The sequence below is a fragment of the Dendroctonus ponderosae genome, unplaced genomic scaffold, assembly GCF_020466585.1.
Source record: "Dendroctonus ponderosae isolate FM_Combo_2020 unplaced genomic scaffold, Dpon_F_20191213v2 Dpon_F_20191213_6, whole genome shotgun sequence".
Lineage (NCBI taxonomy): Eukaryota > Metazoa > Arthropoda > Insecta > Coleoptera > Curculionidae > Dendroctonus > Dendroctonus ponderosae.
The window spans coordinates 7,768,373-7,786,886 of NW_026018814.1; the positions used below are offsets into that span (position 1 = coordinate 7,768,373).

Here is an 18,514-nt window from a genome sequence, read left to right on the forward strand (position 1 = left end):
CTAGAATTATTTAGATGGGCATTTCCACACTAGAGGATGTATACAGTATAAGCAGCATATTCTTGACTAAGCAAATAAAAAAAACTACCAATACTAACCTGGTAGTATGTTTTCATAGGACAGACCGCACGGTGGCTTCTTAGGCTTTGCACGATTTGCATCTAGAAGAAAACAAATTATCAATGACCTATTATTTAAAGAAAAACAAGACATCGAGTATTTATTTAGTTTTTGTAGTTTAGGTGTTCAAAGTACCGGAGAAATGTTGGTAAACTTACGATTTGTCTCGCAATTGGTATTTGTTCTGGATTGTTCATAAGAAACTGGTTTTGGCTGACTGGGACTAGCGGGTGGTGGACTGCTATTTATTGCGGGTGCTGTCATGTTATCACTTAGTTGGGTGATAGGTTCGTGAACATCTGCTGGACGATTATCTTCACAACTGGTTTTCGACTTCACTAGAGAAGCGTTTTCATCGGACGTATCAGAAACATCGGGTTCGCCCGAGGAAGGCTCCTCTTGATCGAGAGAAGCAGGATTGACCTGTTCACGACTATTCCGCCTTCGACTGCGGTCCTTCGCAGGTGAAATGGTTTTTCTTTTTCTACCATACATGTTGGAACTCTTTCCCTTTTTACTCTGATTTGTGGTCAACCCCACAGCATCCATCGTCAGATGGTTATCCCCTGAAGAGTTCCCCTCAGAATCCATGTTGTTAGCATCCGCTTGCGCGGAGCCAGTTTCGACAGCATATATTGGCCTGTTACTGACACAACAACCTAGAATTATTTAGATGCATATTTCTAGACTGAAGAGACTCAAGAGAATTTCTAGACTAGAGGATGTATACAGTATAGGCAGCATGTTCTTGAATGTATATAACAAAATTCCAATACTAACCTGGTAATATGTTTTCATGCGACTGCCATTCTGCCATCAGACCGGAAGTATTTGACTTATTTGCCTTCTTATGCCTTCCATCGTCTGTATCTAGATGAAAACAAATTATCAACGCCATATTAACTAACGAAAAATAACAGAGGTATGAGAGATAATGAGCCCAGACATGTTTTTCAAAATGGTAAAATATCGAGCATTTATTTAGTTTTTCTAGTTTAGGTGTTCAAAGGATCGGAGCAATTTTGGTAAATTTACCATTTGTCTCGCAATTGATATTTGTCCCGGGTTGTTCCAACAATTCTGATTCTGACTGACTGGAAGTAACGGATGGTGGACTGCTATTTCTTGCGGATGTAATGTTATTTGCTAGGCGCTTATCTTCATAACTGGTTTTCGACGTCACTAGAGAAGGGTTTCCATCGAAAGTAACAGAAACATCGGCTTCGCCCAATGAGGCCTCCTCTTGGTCGACAGAAGCAGGATTGACTTGTTCACTACTATTCTGGCTTCGACTGCTGTCCTCCGCAGGCGAAATGGTTCTTCGTTTTGCTACAGCATCCATCGTCAGGTTATCCGCTGAAAGGTTCACCTCAGAATCCATGCCGTTACTATCCGCTTGAGCGGCACTAATTTCGGTAGCAGATCGAATAAAATTCAGTTTGATTGGGTCTTGAACCTGAGATGCTCTTCCGGAATATCGCCACGGTGCGTTTTGGTTGTTAAAGTAATACATATTCGAAGTTTCCATATGAAAATTCAACGGATCTTCCGGTAGCGGGGATTCAAAAATATTTGGCCAGTTATTGACATCGAAACCGCTGCAGGTGGGCTGATCCGCTGTTGAGCTATTCAAAAGTTATATGTATTTAGAGTGTACACAATCATAAATATTTTAAATCGAAGCATACCTACTAACTCGATTGGGTGTTTGAGTTTTCTTCTGGCGTTCGCTTATACTTTCCTGTTTCTTTATTTTAATTTGCTTTTCAGGCAAATTTTTGAAGGTTAAAACTGAGTTCTGTTCACTTTTTTTCTGAATTTTGGAACGACGTCGCTTATTATACTCTTTAGTGCTATCCGAGCCTGAGTTGACTTCTGAAACGACCACAGACATTAATTAACATTTATGTATGTTGTTATGTTAAAAATTTAGTACGTACCGAATTCATCATCAGCATTTATTGCAATTTCCGTACAAATGCGGATAACTTCATTCCATCGTTGCTCTTTTCTCAATCTATCTTCTGCAGTGAAGATGAAGGTATGCCCAGGTGCATAGTTACGTAGCGACTCGTTCGCACCGGAATTCACGCTCGCAATTTCAACTACATTCTCATCTTGAATTTCCTCAGGATTTTGAAAACCAGAGTTATTTGTTTGTAGCTTGACAGATCTTTTAGTCACCCTCTTGTTTTTCTTCGATGGCTCACACGATTCTGAAAAGTTGACCATTTAGATATAAATTATTTATAGATACGTGTATAAAAATATAACTTACCAACGTTGCGTAAAGAAACATGGGACAAAGAACTCGTACTTGTTTGAAGATACGGATTGTTATGGTCCTTATTACGCTCTTTTTGAACTTTTACTGGCGAGTGTGACTCCATAAACAGTTGTGTCGAATGTTTCGCTAAAACAGTTCCATTCCAAATGTATACAAACAGTGATCAACTGAGCATGCATTATATGTATAGGGTGTTCAATTATTTAAAAATTCAAACCAAGTGTAGATAATATATAAATAATCATATCTGATTATCGTCTATCTAGAAAAAACTGCAACTTTTTATTTTTTTATTTAAAGTAATTTATATGATTTATTCACATTAAGAACTATATAGGTGATAAAAACTGAAGACTTACCAACGTTGCTTCGTCTGTTAGAAACTACTGATGATTGAGTATTTCCGTTAACAACATTTATCTTTGAGCCTTCTCGGCTTAACTGCTTCATAATATTTCTTTGTTTAATTTCTTCCAACAAAACGTTCAATCTTGTAGGTTCCTTCTCCTCTTCTGCTATCGATAAACTTTCGTGATTATTAGCTGGAAAAACGAAATTTTTAGAGCTCAGTTATGACCCAAAAGAAGAATACCATAATTGCAGAAATATGAAAGATTTTTCATTCATAGCGTCAGCACATAACGTTGGTTTAAAGCTAAAAGTGACAACCGTGAAGGCCAAAATTGTCGTATGAGTGTATGTTGACCAAGTAATTTAAAAAAATAATATATTTGTCTTCAAAAACTGACGAAGCACTTCAAGGCCACACAAACAGGTGCACTTAAAAATTTTTTTAATAAGGAGTTTCCAAAAGGAGTCTGATATAATTTTTGGCTCAGTTTAAAGTGCATTTACCAAAAATTGATACTTTAGACTTGATCAGTTTTAGCTTAAAGTCCACGATAAGCAATTGTTTTAATTTTTTTATAATTTTATTTTTAAACGTTTTTTTTATAAGTTTATCTATAAACTCCTGGATTGTTTAATGCTGATGCTGATTTTCAAGTTACCAAAGCTGAAGCAAATCTTTAAAAATTGAGGAAAAATCTAATACATGAGACAAATTTCGGTCACAACAGTGTGTGAGGCGCACTTACCCGCAATTGTGCCGGGTGGTTCAGTTGAAAAACTGATCTGCTTTGATTTATTGGATGTTCTCTTCCGAATAGTAACATTATGAGCAAGATCAACAGTAGCTTTCATGGACTGATTGCTAGCGTCTTTCCGGCTGTTAATTTGACCTATTAAATGGCCATTTATTGTGTGAGTTTCTGGAATGTTCGCAGTTGATGTTTCGTTCCTTCTATTTGATGATTGTGCCCTGGGTTCTGAAAATAGTTTACCATATAATATAATGAACATCTCTAAAAACGGTATAATTGTTACTCGTTGCATTTGAGCTACTTTTGGCAGAACATATTGGCGTTGTTGATATTTTCAGATCAACAGATAGATTCAGATTTAAATTTACGAACGATGTTAAAATAACTGATAAATTAAGCCTATTTAGGTCTTTGGATTTATCGGTCGATAGATGGTGGCAAAAGTAAAACACTAATTTCCTTGTGCCAACGTTTGTGCTATATTTAAGCCATTTTCAGGGCTCAATGAAGTTAGTGCCATATTTGCACCATTTCTAAAAATACACCTACCTCTACCTGTATGTTGCCCCTTCTGTTCATTTGATTCAAATATGGCACTAACTTCTTTGAGCTGCTTAAATATAGCCGAAAAGACTTACCATTATTGCTTGGTCTGTTAGAAATTACCGATGATTGAGTATTTCTGTCAACAACATAGAACTTGGAGCCTTCTCGGCTTGACTGCTTCATAATATTTCTTTGTTGAATTTCTTCCAACAAAACGTCCAATCTTGTACTTTCATTCTCCTCTTCTACTACCGTTAAACGTTCGTCGTTATTAGCTGGAAAAACGAAATTTTTTGGCATAGGGCAATACCATAATTGCAGAAATATAAAAAAGTTTTTATCCTAGTCATCGCGTAAAACAAATGTTCTAAACTCAAATTTGTATTAATATAACCAACCGTATAAACTAATGGATTTTTATACTGATGCTGATTTTTTGCTCAGCAAGACCTCGAGTTGTCAAAGCTGAATCAAATCTTTAAAAATTGCTGAGATATCTAATATATAACAGATAAATTACAGTGTGTAAGCCGCACTTACCAACACTAGTGCTGGTTATTCTAGATTGGTCATTTGCATTGTGTGATTCCGATCCTTGTGTCTCTTCCTCACTTCCATTGCAAACGGATTTTCCAGATAGCTCCTGAGGATTAACATCTATAACACATATTTAAATTTACGAAAGATATTAAAAATAACTGCAGAATGATGCGTATTCAAGTATTTGGGTTTATCGGTCAATAGATGGTGACAAAAATAAAACACTATTTCTCTTGGGCAATGTTCAATGAAGTTAGTGCCATATTTGCACCATATCTAAAAAGAGACCTACCTCTAACGGTATACTCTTTCTCTGCATTTGGAGCAAATATGGCACTAACTTTATTGAGCCTGAACATGGCCTAAATAAAGCCGAAACTTTGGACCAACAAAAATAGTGTTTTATTTTTGCCACTATTGACTGATGACTGCAAAGAGCGAAATAGGCATCATTTACCAATTACCAGGACGGTCACATTATTAAAAATACGATTCCTGAATATCTATCTACCTGATAAACTTTGGATGTTTTCATCAACCTTCAAATGGCTTTGAATATTTCTTCTTGTCTCCGTATCTTTCTGTATGCTTTTGCTTCTGGATCGGGTAATTTTACTTCTTGTTTTCTCATCATATTGTGTCACTTCTTGAGGGGCTCTATTTTTGTTATTAATTTCGACATTGTCCTTGTCTTCTTTTGATGTTTTGCTCTTATCGCGTAAAAGATATCCCGGTCTTCTCAATTTGCTTTTGGGTTGGGCAGTGTCTTCACGTAGTTTTGGGTCTTGTTCGTTAGCAGTAGAGTCTAAAACAGATATTTAAATGTATGAAACATGTTAAAAATAATATTGCTTAATATTTACTTGATAAACTCTGGATGTTTTCGAAAACCTTCAAATGACTTTGATTATTTCTTCTTGCCTCCGTATCTTTCTGTAGGCTTTTGCTTCTGGATCGGCTAATTTTACTTCTTGGTTTCTCATCATATTGTCTCACTTCTTGACGGGCTCTATTTTCGTTATTAATTTCGATATCTTCCGTACTTTCTTTCGATGTTTTGCTCTTATCGCGCAAAAGATGTCCCGGTCTTACCAATTTGCTTTTGGGTTGGCCAATGTCTTCACGTAATTTTGGGCGTTGTCCGTTAGCAATAGAGTCTATAACACAGGTTTAAATTTACGAAACATGTTAACAATAACAGTACTGAATATTTACTTGATGGAATTTTGATCTTTTCAAGAACAACCTTCAAACCTATTAGATTATTTCCGCTTGTCACCGTATTTTTCTGTTTGCTTTGGCTTTTGGCATATTGGTTCACTTCTTGAGCGGATCTATTTTTGTCGTCAGTTTCGACATCTTCCGAACCTCCTTTAGATGTTTTGCTCCTATGGGGTACTAGAAATTGAAGAAATTTGATGCTTAGAATAAATCTATTTTCTTAAAATAATATTGATAATTAATACTGAAACATGTATTTTCTGAAAACATAAACTGTTCTTTAAAGGGGCATCGCCTAGTAAATGTACATGTATGATTGATAATTTAACGGTTACTGTATCATGGAAGTAACAAGAGGATACTAAGGAATACGAAAAATATTACCTTGTGAACTATTTCCGCTGTTAGATGAATCCAAATGAGATGAATTAACTAGGACTACATCCACATCTTTTGCAAGCTTAGAAGTCTTATTCACACCCTTCTTTAATTTTGTCGCATTAACTGCAGTGGGCTCTTTCCCGTCATTTCTTATTTTCTCTATTAGCACGTTTTGGGTTTTTGTCTTGGATTTTTGGAAATTCGCGCTAGGAATAGGCGAGAAGTCTAACGTATCATTCCGATAAAAACTCATTAATTCATTATTTTTGGTGCGATGTGGTGTGCTAGTTTGCACTCGGGATTTGCATTTCTTCGGTGTTATTGCAATCTGTGGTGAACTGCAATCTGTAGATTTAGATAAAACTACTGATACGCGATTTTTTTGGTCGAAAAAATTCGGTACCTGAAAAAAAGAATGCTTTAGAAATAAAACTGATTAAATCTAAACAAATGCAACAAATAGCAAACAAAAACGTAAAATATTAACAATCCACTAAAAATCTCGTATACTTAATCTATCTATTGAACATTTAAACATGAGGTAGAAAGCTGAACAGTTACCAGAAATAATAACAGAAAGAGCATAATACACTTACTAAATTGGATCATAATTCTGATTACAATTCAATACAACAGAGTAATGCGATTGAAATATAAAGCTTCCAAGTTTTAGTATAGCTCAAGCTTTATTCGAATTTCCCCTCGAAAAATCAAAAAGCAACAAGAACATGAGAACCTTATCCAGCACAACTAAGCTTCTAAAATGCTTCAAAATATTTTGTGTATTTCCAATACAATTCAATTCCAAATACAAGAAATATGAAAAACAGCCCTTGAAATGGTTTTATACAATTTGCCTAATATTTCTAACTGCAATTCACGTGGGGACTATTGTTGTTTTGGGGAGATTCTATGAAGGTAACTTTTGCCCATTATTTAATTGTATTTGGAAACATTTAGTATTAATTAATTTAGTATTATTAATAATAAGCCAAATTGAACTTTAGGAAATGCTTCTGAAAAAGTTCGATTAAGTTTGAAAATTTTCCAACAATTGATGTCACTTACTGTGATAATAACATGCTATTTTATTCGCGAACTCCTGACGAATACCATGAATCTATACATGGAAATCGATCACATTTTGAAGAAATACAAAGCAACATTGAACTATCGGTATTTAACGAAAGGTATAATGCTTTAAGATTGAAATATTAAGCGTTTTAGGGCTGTTATAACGTTCCTAACGCTGAAGCATTTCATCTCCATCACCTGCATAATATGCACCAATATACTATGTTGTATTTGGAATGGATCAACGGGCGATTGTATGATCTACACTCTGGAGCACTTTTTTAACTACGAAATTTTAACGCAAGTTTCTACATCTTTGTGTTCGCTTTTAATTTTATCGCATCAACGATTCGATATTTTGAACGCATCTGCGATGAACATTGTCATGGGCGGTGAATGAGTGGAAGTAGAAAAGCAATCAGTATAATCCCAAATGTTTTGTAGGTAAAATTGACGAAAAAACAGGTAAAACAATGAATAAAATAACATTCAATGAAAAAGCTCCAGAAAATACTCTAAAGGCATTAACTACGTTGCACTTTAAAACGGTCCAAGTGACCAACATGATCAACAAAACCTACAGTTTTCAGTTGCTCATTATTCTCGAGTTCACTTTGGTGCGAGTGATCGAGAATGCTCATTATTTATTGAACCACAACAGATCCAATACGGGTGCAATGACTGTTGATATTTTCTGGCTGATTATGATAATCATTGAATCGTTTATAACATTTTATTTATCTACCAAGCTGGAAGAAAAGGTAACTTTTATAATCGCATAACGCTAGAATTCTCTTGAATTTAGACATTTTAGGCTAGCAAAACAGCGAGAATAGTGAACATGATATGTTGCAATGACAATCATTTACTACAGTCTGAGGTAGATCGAACTGTAAAATACCACCAAACCTAAATCAATAAATAAGCCATTCTTATTCATTTCCTCTAGAAGGATATGTTTCTACTGCAATGCCTACATCAACGATTATATTTGGTAGCTGGTGGATTATACACAATAAACAATAAAACGTATTTGAAGGTTGGTGAAAAGAGCGATAAAATATTAATATATGGACTTGCCAAACACTGAACTATTACAGGGCATAATAAAGGGTCTGAATTATTATATTTTACAGATATGGGGAACTGCACTCACCTACATTATTTTAATGCAAGGACTAAACAAGTATTGAGGATCTTATTATCTCGAGCTTAAATTACATAAAAATAATTAAACAAGTGGGAAAATAGACATAAAAAGCGTATAAAATACGTAATACGTAGGAAAAAATAAAACAAGTTTAAATCAAAAAATTTAACTTACCACTTTTTGGCTGGTGAGAGCTTCAAGGCGCTTGTTAATGCCATTTAACTTCCTTTTGAAAGTATTATCCAGTTCATCGGTGACAACCTCTACCGTTTTTCTAATGAAAATTAAAACTATTAATTCTAATACCATCTTTGAATTATTATTAAATGATAAAAAGAAGTAAATTTTAATAAAAATCATCATAAGCGTGTATTTCACCACTATTTTCTTATTAGGTCAAGCTCTAGAAAAACAAGACGATGGAGTACACTTGAAATTAAAATTAGCAAAGTTTGCCTGATTTTGGGTACTATTCTAGTTTTATTTGCACTAATAAAAGATTAGTTTGGTCCTAGCTAAATCACATTTATTCCACCCAGTGGAGTCAGGAGAATATTGCTTCTTTTACTTTAACTTTACTTTAATTATTTTTGCATAAAACTCTGTACACTTTACGTTTATGCATGTTGTTGCAAATGCTATATGCTCAACGAACAAAAATCAGGCAAAATAAATACAGTGTGATTCAGAAATATTTGACAAAACTTATAATAAAGCCAAAAGATCCACGTTAGTGGATTGGAAATCTTTTTTTATATTTTATGTTGCAAAATTCAGCTTTAATTCAGCTATTAATCAAATATGTAATATATATGTACCGGGTAAGCATATGATTAAAAAGGAATTGATACGATCTAACGTAACGATTATTAAGAAAAAATGTCTGGCTAATCTGCCAAATCTTATTGATGGTCAAAATTCCTCAAAAAAATTATGTTTTTGAAATATCGAGATCACAAGGTAAGAAAACTTTAATTAAACTCGCTGTAAATGTACTCTGATGTACCGTTAAGAAATTAAATAATATATAGATACATAGGGATATTTCCGTAATGTTTTCGGACGTTTAAATTTCAATGAAAACAAAAATCGTCCATACCATACACTTCTGGTGTATGATGTATTTTGGAACGTAAATTAGATATGTGTTTGGTATGGCGTTGAACTTAGGAATAAGAGTAGGTATGTACAACATTCTTAATTCAACGTTATTTCCTGATTGCTCAATGGATTACGGTTATAAGTAACATTAATCGGCCGCTATATCTAAATCAATAATATCGAGGAATCTTATTTGTAGGCTATTTTATGGTTGCTTGTCGAAATTTATTTACACCGGTTAAGGATGTATAGGGACTTTCCAAAAAGCCTTTCTCAGCTTTTAAAATTTGAGCAATATTTAATGATAAATGTTGAACCGAATGCTTTAAGCGAGTCAAACAATTTGTTTTATATTCCAACATCGAGTAAGCAGCTATAACCGGCAATGCGTATGTTTATTTTGATATTCATGCTATTTATATTGTTAGAAAATGTGTAAGCCAAACAGTGTTCGAATACATATTATTATACCCTAAACTATTGTTGAAAAACCGAAGAGGCTCTGCTATTTATCTTCGTATTATCGATATATTATAGGTACTGGTCTTTAGCTTTCAAGTCCTGGGCATAAAAACTCAAAACAACTAAGAATTATCCTGAATCTGTAGGGTTCGGACCCTCGAGACTCACGGTAAATCCTTAATGTTTTACCACTTTGGCGAAACTTTGTATTATTATAAACACAGTGTGTGTATATACACATTTTCGACAACGCTGTAAAACGCTAGTGATTTAAGCATTATCCATCAAGACATAGCTACAAATGGACAAATGGGTTGTTTATACGTATGTTTATGTATATATAAATTACTTACATGGCCAATTTATCCTTTGCACTATACATAGTTAAACTTAATAATAAATGCTTTGGCTTAGAGAAAACGGTTAAACTGACCCGAATTCTCTGCCAGACTCTACCCGAACTGTCAATTCAAACACCAGTCATGTACTTGCTCACAGAACACCCTGAAGTATGACACAAGTAATACAAGGTAGGCCTAATAAACTTATTTTCTTATTTTATTTATGTAAAAAAATATATTTTATTTTCTCTATGAAGGTATTATATGTAGCGTCTATTTACGTGACGTCAAGTGGTTTTCTCCACTGTGTCAGGTTGTGGTGCTAATTTCCTGTCTGAATTTTATTATTGATATAGCTTATCTAGTTTTTGTCGCATTCAATTATTTTAATAAATGTTCGATATAATTGCAAAATATTCTGCAGCAGGTTTTAAACTTGAAAATGAAATGTTGCAAAAATTAATTTATTAGGTAGGGTAGCATTCGCCTATAGCTTCCTTGTAATATTTTTCAAAACTTTATTTCCAAAGTTTTAAAACGTTTTGTATCACTTCTGCAACCGAAACCCACGCTTAAAAGTCGTAAACATTATAATTTAAAATGTAAACTCACGAACTACCAAAAGCAAAATATTCAGTTGTTTGTTTACAAAATTACCAAACAAATTCACATGAGTTTAACCCGATTTTACGAATGAGCAAGTTAACAAAGCAATGACAATCAGGAACAATTGTAAATACTTTCAGGGTATTTTTCTTTGCAATAAGCTTAGACATGATTTTGAAAGCATTGAACTATACAACACTGCAAACCATATCCTCATACCAGAGACAATAAATAATTATTATCCCTTGTCTCTGCTCATACAGCTTTCCATGTTTGAACTATTGCGTTTTAAAAATCTGAAAATCTGCCTTACATGCATTTTAAATCTGATCAACTGTTCAATTCACTCAAGAGGGTGCCACGTGGCGTCATGCATGCATGGAAAATCGAATTATGAGCCGATGTAGAATTTCTCTCTCTCCCCCATAGATTACGAAGCTTCCTCTCTTGTGTCTGCTTTCAGCCACTTGTTACCGGAGACAAGTAGAGTTGTCTCTGTTGTTACCACAAAATATCCCCCCTATGTTGGGGGTATGTTCTGTGCTTGTTACTAGAGACTTGTCTCTGCTTGTTACTCTTACTTCACAGAATTCTGTGGGGGATCGAATACGTGCTCTTACTTACAGATCACAGAGTACCTCTGTACCTCTGTGATCTGTGCCGTTACTTAACCCACAGATCACAGACTGTGATCTGTGGCTGTAACCTCTATGATCTGTGATCTATGGCTTAACCTCATTCAAATTTTAATCTAACTATGCATTAAGCACAGACTACATACTAAGCTCAAACGTCTCGAAGACCGCAAATTTCTCAACTGTTTATTAAAGAGATTCAAACTGGTAGCAACATGGATGATTTCGCATGTCCACGATGCAGAACCACAAAATTTCAAAATCCATCCTTAAAAATGTTGGTAAATGTTTGTGGTCACGGGCTGTGCGAGAGTTGTGTTGAGTTGCTTTTTCTAAAAGGTGAGTTTGTACTAAGCCTCATGGCCCCAGACATCGGGATTTTTACGATGTAAAACTTGAAGATAGTTGTGCGTGAATCAAAGCTTCCTTTCAGGATCAGGCAGTTGTCCTGACTGCAAAATCCCGCTCAGAAGAAACAACTTCCGGGTGCAGCTCTTTGAAGACGCCTCTGTTGAGAAGGAGGTGGATATCCGCAGGAGAGTGTTAAGAGACTTCAACAAAAAAGAGGAGGACTTTGCTAATCTAAGAGAGTTCAATGACTACTTAGAGGAGGTGGAAACAATTATCTATAATTTGAGTAATGATCTGGATGTGATAAACACCAACAAAAAAATCGAGCAATACAAGAAAGACAACCGGGAATTCATCCAGAAAAACAAGGGAAGATTGGGACGGGAGGAGTACGAACTAGAGGAAATGCTTGAATTTGAAAAACACATCAATGAAGCACGGAAGCAGGAAATCTTGATGGAAGAGAGCGAGGCGAAAAAGATGCGTATCAAACGCAAAGAAGCACTGATTGACGAACTGATGTTCTCTAATACGGACGCGAAAAATATTCTGGATACATTCGCCCAGCAGGCCAAGGAAGAAATCCAAAGACCTCCACCATCGAAAGTTAGCAAATTCTCCAGCGGCATAGAATTTGGAAGGAAATCGCAGTCGATGTTTCTGCCTGTTCCAACCGATGATGGTCCCACATATCAGTACACTCCAATAGTCGTCGATCTAGATGGGCCACAACCTCCCTCAGATGAGAACATCGCATCAGGAGGATTCATGAATCACATTCGAATGGAAACCGAGCAGGAAAGGGCTGGTGGCTTTAAAACCAACATTGCCTGCATCAGGGCTTTGCAGGAATCCATGATGGGGTTGTATCATGCGAGGAAACCCGTGCATAGAAACTGATTTTTCACTGAGTTTAGTTCCTACTTACAGTTTCATGCTCTTGATCAGATTTTTGGGAGGAAACCTGTATGGATATGTGCTGAATCAAGCCACGTGCAGTTCAAAATTATCTTGCAAGAAGCAATGAAGTTTCTTAATGCCGTTAAAACGTTTATTTACATGATTGAATTATTACCGTTGGTTTTTTCCAATGAATAACTTCATGTTGATTATTTGTACTGAGTGTTTAAAAAGTGGATATTTTTTTAGTTTTCAATGTTTGGATGATCAACTATTTTTAGGAGACTGATGAGAGCTGCCAGATTTTCTTTTCGGATGTTGTATCATTTAAAAATATATAAATTGGAAGGTTTTTGGCACAAGTTTCACTTAAAATCAAAAATGTTTGGATACAAAAAAATGCAAAATTACCTAGGAAGAATTAAAATGATTGTATTATATATTATAAAGTTTATTTATATCAAAATAATGCATTAAGCAAAACAAAATTTGTAGGTACGAAAATATTAGTAGTACCTGACTAAACTGTTCAAATAAAATTACTCTCAGTTCATTTCCACACTTCTTCGCCATTTTGATGCTCTTCATCTGTATCATTATATTTTGCACACAGTTTTCTGAAATATTTTAATTGAAATTCTTCAAATAATAATGACTAGAATTGAAATAAAAAAATTTCAAATGCAAAAAACTGAAGAGATAAATTGTATAAATAAATACATTGCTAAATTTAACGCGCTTTCTAGTGAGTTGTGAATAAAAATTAATTTAAAAAATCAATGTTACCAGAGACCGAGAACCGGGGTTTCTACATGCATTCAAAGCTTCTTTAAGGTGTTTAATATTAATGTTTCTTTAGCAAATTGAATGTTGAATTATCATTACCATATAAAAATAAATATTAACAGGATAAATGTTCTTCAAAAATAATAGAATAAAACGTAAAAACATCTTAAATTAAAGACAAAAGTGAGTTGTGACCATAATTAATCATAGTCATAAATAAATCTCAATTTTTGTAAAATAAGGTTGGAATTAGAGATGTTGAATCTTTAGATCCATAAATATCTTTTGTCATTTTACCAAAAAACTGAGAACAAACTAAAAATTCCTTGCTGGCAACGTTGTGTCCAGTCTCAAGTTTTCTCCACAAAATATCCCCAGGAGGTATGTTCTGTGGTTTTCTCCTTCCCTGAACTGACATTATTGTCATTTGAAATTTTGATTAATTAGAATTTTGACGTTTTTGTCTGTGTATGTTGTGGGGAATAGTGGAATGGTGATTTCCAGCAATTTTCTTTTACGTTTTTTATCTTTTTGTTAGAAATTGTAACGTGTAGACTATTCCTCAACTATTTCAATGAAAATGTCGAAGTCCAATGATAGAACCCCCAGTCATATAACCTACAAGCTTGTAATAGTTGGAGGAGGTGGTGTAGGAAAATCCGCAATAACATTACAATTTATTCAGGTACTGAGACTTATTTCATTGCAATGATTCCAGATGTACATCCAGATCGTCTGATTTTTGAAATCCATTAGAACAGCACTCTCCTTTATGTAATATATATCCTATCTTTATATGGGTAGATAAGTTTTAACCTTGTTTGTAAACCTACACAGGTCTGTTGTAATAACTACATTTTTATCCAACTTTCAGAGTTATTTTGTAACTGACTATGATCCTACAATAGAAGATTCCTACACCAAGCAATGCGTCATAGATGATATTCCTGCAAAGTTGGACAGTAAGTACCCAACTAATTAAAGTGAAAACTAAAATAAACCTCGTGCAGCCCACGAATCGGACAAATTTAAAGTTTAGTCAATTTACAATAACAATTTCTTCAAAGGAAGGTCATAATTACTCAAATGCTGCTTGTTTCCAGAATAAACAGCCATAAAACTTTTATGAACTCATTAGTTCAGGATTGGATTCTGGCACTTATTCCGAGCGTAATTGCTTCTCAATACAATCCCTGTACTGTTTTTGTGTTATAGACAACACGTTAATAAGAAGCACCATTATAGCCGGTTTTATTTTATTGCAGTTTTGGATACAGCTGGTCAAGAAGAATTCAGTGCTATGCGTGAACAATATATGAGATCAGGTGAAGGATTTCTGTTGGTATTTTCAGTCACAGAGCGATCTAGTTTTGATGAAATTTACAAATTCCACAAGCAAATACTACGAGTTAAGGATCGGGACGAGTTTCCAATGCTAATGGTGGGCAATAAGGTAAGCGCTTTCAGTAAAATCTGAAATTCATTGATTTGTTGCGAATAACGCGGGTTAAAGGATAATTACCATCCCCAAACCAAGTGTTGCTAAATAGTTACGAGGTGGCTTTCTTTGGCAGACATTAAGCAAGTCTTTGTTCTCTTATGCGAAAGTTGCCTGAAGTATGCCTGTATTTAGCAAGGATTCAGCGCTAACTGCATAGAGAAAATGTACAAGAAAAGATTTTGAAGAACTTGATAAAACCCCAAGTGAAGTATCGAATAAGCATCTAGCAAAGCTTAAGAGACTCGAATTAAACATAATTATACACAAATGAGTAAAACTCCGCCAAAAGCAACGATATTTTAAGAAGCATAGAAACAGATTCGATATGAAACCACTGATTAGTTAAAGAAGTAAAAAATACTGCTTGGCACGGTTTTCCGATAGTAGAAATCGAATAAAATCAAGTCGCTTAAAAAGTAATTTTTGACTCAATCTTAATCGTGCACAGTTCGAAATAGAAGAATTTAGCTTTCACAACAACTTACCTGATCGGAAAAGTATTTCACTGGTAGAGTATATATCGCATTTATTTACTTATACTTAAGAAGAGCGAGAAAAACTTTGCTAAATAAGGCCATTCCATCAAAGGCAAAGTATGTAATCTATAACACGTTTAGATCAGCACATACACGTCGCAAATTATTTTAAAACGATAGACCAATAGGAACAATCAAGAATCTATAAGGGAAAAAAGGAAAGAATCTATAGGGGATCTATAAATATAAATCTATCTATAAGGAAAATCTTCAAAAAATGTTGATTAAATTTGCTATAACCCACGCATCAGCGTACCATATAGAATCTATTACATTTTACACATCTTTTGGCTGGTTATTTATTTTAAACGATTCGTTTGGTTTTTTTTTTTTTTGGTATGAAGGTTGATTTGGAACAGCAAAGAGTGGTGTGGCAAGAGGAGGCGCAACAATTAGCGCGCAACCTCAAAATCCCATACATTGAGTGTAGCGCAAAAATGCGAATGAATGTGGACAATGCGTTCTATGAACTGGTAAGGGTAGTACGTAAGTTCCAATTGTCCGAAAGGCCGCCGTTGAAAGCCAACTATATGAAAAGGGACAAAAAGAGGTGCTGTATTCTATAATTTATCTCTTCTGACGGCCCGTCGCAACTGTTGTATGTTTTTGATTCAAAAACGTATCTTGTTTGTATTATGTAGATAACGCATTTCATACACAAAACAGACTTTTGCATTCACCTGCCAAACCATTTCAGGCTTAAAGTGCAAGTTTTAGCAGGTTTTTGTCCTGACGCAATACTGCAGGTATTCCAAACGGGTTTAGGTTTAACTCAACAAAACCCGAATGGAATAGTTTTGGTATTGTCGAGGACAAATGTAACATTAAGCACAAAGAGATTTTTCCTTGTAAATAATTTCAATACATTTTAATTGAACAAACGACGCTGTGCTTTCGGGAAACAACATCGCTTACTTTGCACTGTCTGCTTAAATCTGAAACAGCTATAATGTTATGGACAAATGATAATCCCAGTTTCATGTATAGTATAAAATTACACAATACAATGTGTAAATTGAATTTCACCTAAAACTTATATAGAGTTTACTTACGTAAAATAAGAAGTGTTTTGGCCTAAATTTGTTTAGAAGGTATAAATCTGATTACTTATGAAGTAGATTTCATGTTCATGTGGTACGAGAATCAGGGATTTTTGTTTTTGTTTCTACAAAAATCGACGGTTCTTCAGTTATGTTTATTGCTTCTTTAGTGGCTGCATCCTGTATGTTCAAAAATTGAACATGTTCTTGTGTTATAGCTGACATACATCATTTTTTGCTTCGGGATTTTCATATAAAAAAAAAACAGAATTTCTGATTTCGTATTACAATTCGGGAATACAATCCCGGATTCACCACAGTACAGAAACCGTGGTGCTTTTTAAAACGAAATGTATTTGTGATACCCTTAAAATTGTTTACAACCTGTTTTACAATATTCTGGCTCAAGATATAGGCTGCTGTCTCACAACAATCTATAAAGAATTGTCGGGAGTTGTATCTATGTCTTGATCAGCAGAATTAAAAACCTTATGATCAACAATAGAGTGAATAATTATAAGAAGACCGATAAGGTTATTTTTATATTGACCATATTTTTCTAGTGTAAATTTAGCTTTAACTTTACCGGCTTTCCCGATGTGTACTTGTAAAAATGTCGTTCTGTAAATATGCCTCTCAATTTCCCTGTTTAATTCACCAAAAAAATCGATTATCTTATTGTGCATCTCAAATGTAGAATGGGGGTTTCTACGATTATCACTGCCACTTATGTTACCAAAATTCGCAAATCAAAACTACGCTGAATAGATAATGGATATTACTAACTTGCGTTTGTGTGAGATTTAAACTTGAACTGCATGAAATTCGGCTTAATCATCGGTTAATTCACTAAAATTTGTAACGATTTTTAGCATTATTCACCGGTAAATGGGGTTGTTTTGATTACTTTCCGTTTAAAGGCACAATTTATTACAAAATAATTGTTAAAATACTATTTTTCGATACGATATGATGTTCATATCCGAAAATGAGCACATGATTTGTGGTAATAGTTTTGCGACTTTTTAATGTATCCGGCGAAACGAATTCACCATAAAAGTGCAATTTGCCAAGGAATGTTCGTCAACTAATCAAAGTAACTTCGTTTATCGATGGCAATGTTTTGTTTTAATTCTAATCTTGTAATAAACGCGAGCTAATCGCTACAGAACTGCTGTTGAAAATATATCAGCAGCACCACCTGATAATATTGTCGCAATGCACTAATCTCAACTTATAATTAGGTCTTAATTGTTTGACGAATTCATCAAGATAATTCACAATGAATGATTGAGCGAAAACATATCAATGACTATTCTGGGTTTAACATCTTGAGCAATCCAGCATAAAAAACACTATAACTCTACTTAAAACACAGTCACAATTGGCAGTTAATAATTGAAAAAAGTGGGAAATTTGATACATATCAACTACGTATTCTTCAACCATCAACAGTCAAACAGTTAAGACTTTCTGGTAGTAATTTTTCTATATTAAATGGTATCAGTGTTTGTTAACCGCTAAATGGTTTAATGTCTGAATGGCTAATATTAATGTGATCTAGCTATTTGTAATTGAACATCACAGATATGGAAATTATTTTCAATACTGTTTAGCTGTCGGAAAATACTTTACGAAGCGTCATATGATTTTATCATTCATAGCATTAAAATGTGGCGCAATGTGGTGATGTTATATTTCCCCCGCATTGGTAAATGAATGATTTTACTCAGCTTAAAATTCTCATTTTCACGTTGTAGAGTAATTTCCCCAGTCAGTATATGTACAATAAATCAGAAAATATCTGGTGCTATTTTAAGTAGGTATTGAAGC

General features: G+C 34.4%; 4 protein-coding genes across 5 annotated transcripts in view; 3 read left to right on the forward strand and 1 right to left on the reverse strand.

The window, feature by feature from the left end:
• LOC109532756 overlaps window positions 1–10,465 on the reverse strand; it is a 14,037-nt gene extending 3,572 nt beyond the window's left edge. Inside the window, exons 1-17 of one of the 2 annotated variants that reach the window (XM_019897797.2) lie at window positions 10,339–10,461; window positions 8,597–8,696; window positions 6,202–6,601; window positions 5,812–5,994; window positions 5,460–5,753; window positions 5,108–5,401; window positions 4,597–4,713; window positions 4,149–4,331; window positions 3,505–3,735; window positions 2,767–2,949; window positions 2,399–2,533; window positions 2,061–2,336; window positions 1,809–1,995; window positions 1,156–1,745; window positions 901–990; window positions 279–779; window positions 99–161 (exon numbers count right to left, since the gene is read on the reverse strand). In XM_019897797.2, the coding sequence (XP_019753356.2) occupies window positions 99–161; window positions 279–779; window positions 901–990; window positions 1,156–1,745; window positions 1,809–1,995; window positions 2,061–2,336; window positions 2,399–2,533; window positions 2,767–2,949; window positions 3,505–3,735; window positions 4,149–4,331; window positions 4,597–4,713; window positions 5,108–5,401; window positions 5,460–5,753; window positions 5,812–5,994; window positions 6,202–6,601; window positions 8,597–8,696; window positions 10,339–10,367 (3,856 nt within the window). In that variant the 5' untranslated portion in view covers window positions 10,368–10,461. Of the gene's footprint in view, window positions 1–98; window positions 162–278; window positions 780–900; window positions 991–1,155; window positions 1,746–1,808; window positions 1,996–2,060; window positions 2,337–2,398; window positions 2,534–2,766; window positions 2,950–3,504; window positions 3,736–4,148; window positions 4,332–4,596; window positions 4,714–5,107; window positions 5,402–5,459; window positions 5,754–5,811; window positions 5,995–6,201; window positions 6,602–8,596; window positions 8,697–10,338 lie in introns of both variants that reach the window. The other variant, XM_048667355.1, reaches the window with a different exon arrangement.
• On the forward strand, window positions 7,662–8,599 carry LOC109532757. The gene is made up of 2 exons (XM_019897799.2): window positions 7,662–8,033; window positions 8,087–8,599. The coding sequence occupies exons 1-2, from the start codon at window positions 7,746–7,748 to the stop codon at window positions 8,183–8,185; spliced, it is 387 nt and encodes a 128-aa protein (XP_019753358.1). The 5' UTR covers window positions 7,662–7,745; the 3' UTR covers window positions 8,186–8,599.
• Window positions 10,466–11,642: 1,177 nt separating the features above from the next.
• On the forward strand, window positions 11,643–13,170 carry LOC109532745 (CDK-activating kinase assembly factor MAT1). The gene is made up of 2 exons (XM_019897780.2): window positions 11,643–11,906; window positions 12,001–13,170. Exons 1-2 carry the CDS (start codon window positions 11,783–11,785, stop codon window positions 12,816–12,818), a joined length of 942 nt encoding a protein of 313 aa, XP_019753339.1. The 5' UTR covers window positions 11,643–11,782; the 3' UTR covers window positions 12,819–13,170.
• An 857-nt stretch (window positions 13,171–14,027) lies between these two features.
• On the forward strand, window positions 14,028–16,641 carry LOC109532747 (ras-like protein 2). Its single transcript, XM_019897785.2, has 4 exons — window positions 14,028–14,289; window positions 14,479–14,566; window positions 14,870–15,057; window positions 15,986–16,641. Exons 1-4 carry the CDS (start codon window positions 14,179–14,181, stop codon window positions 16,205–16,207), a joined length of 609 nt encoding a protein of 202 aa, XP_019753344.1. The 5' UTR covers window positions 14,028–14,178; the 3' UTR covers window positions 16,208–16,641.
• The last annotated feature ends 1,873 nt before the right edge of the window (window positions 16,642–18,514 follow it).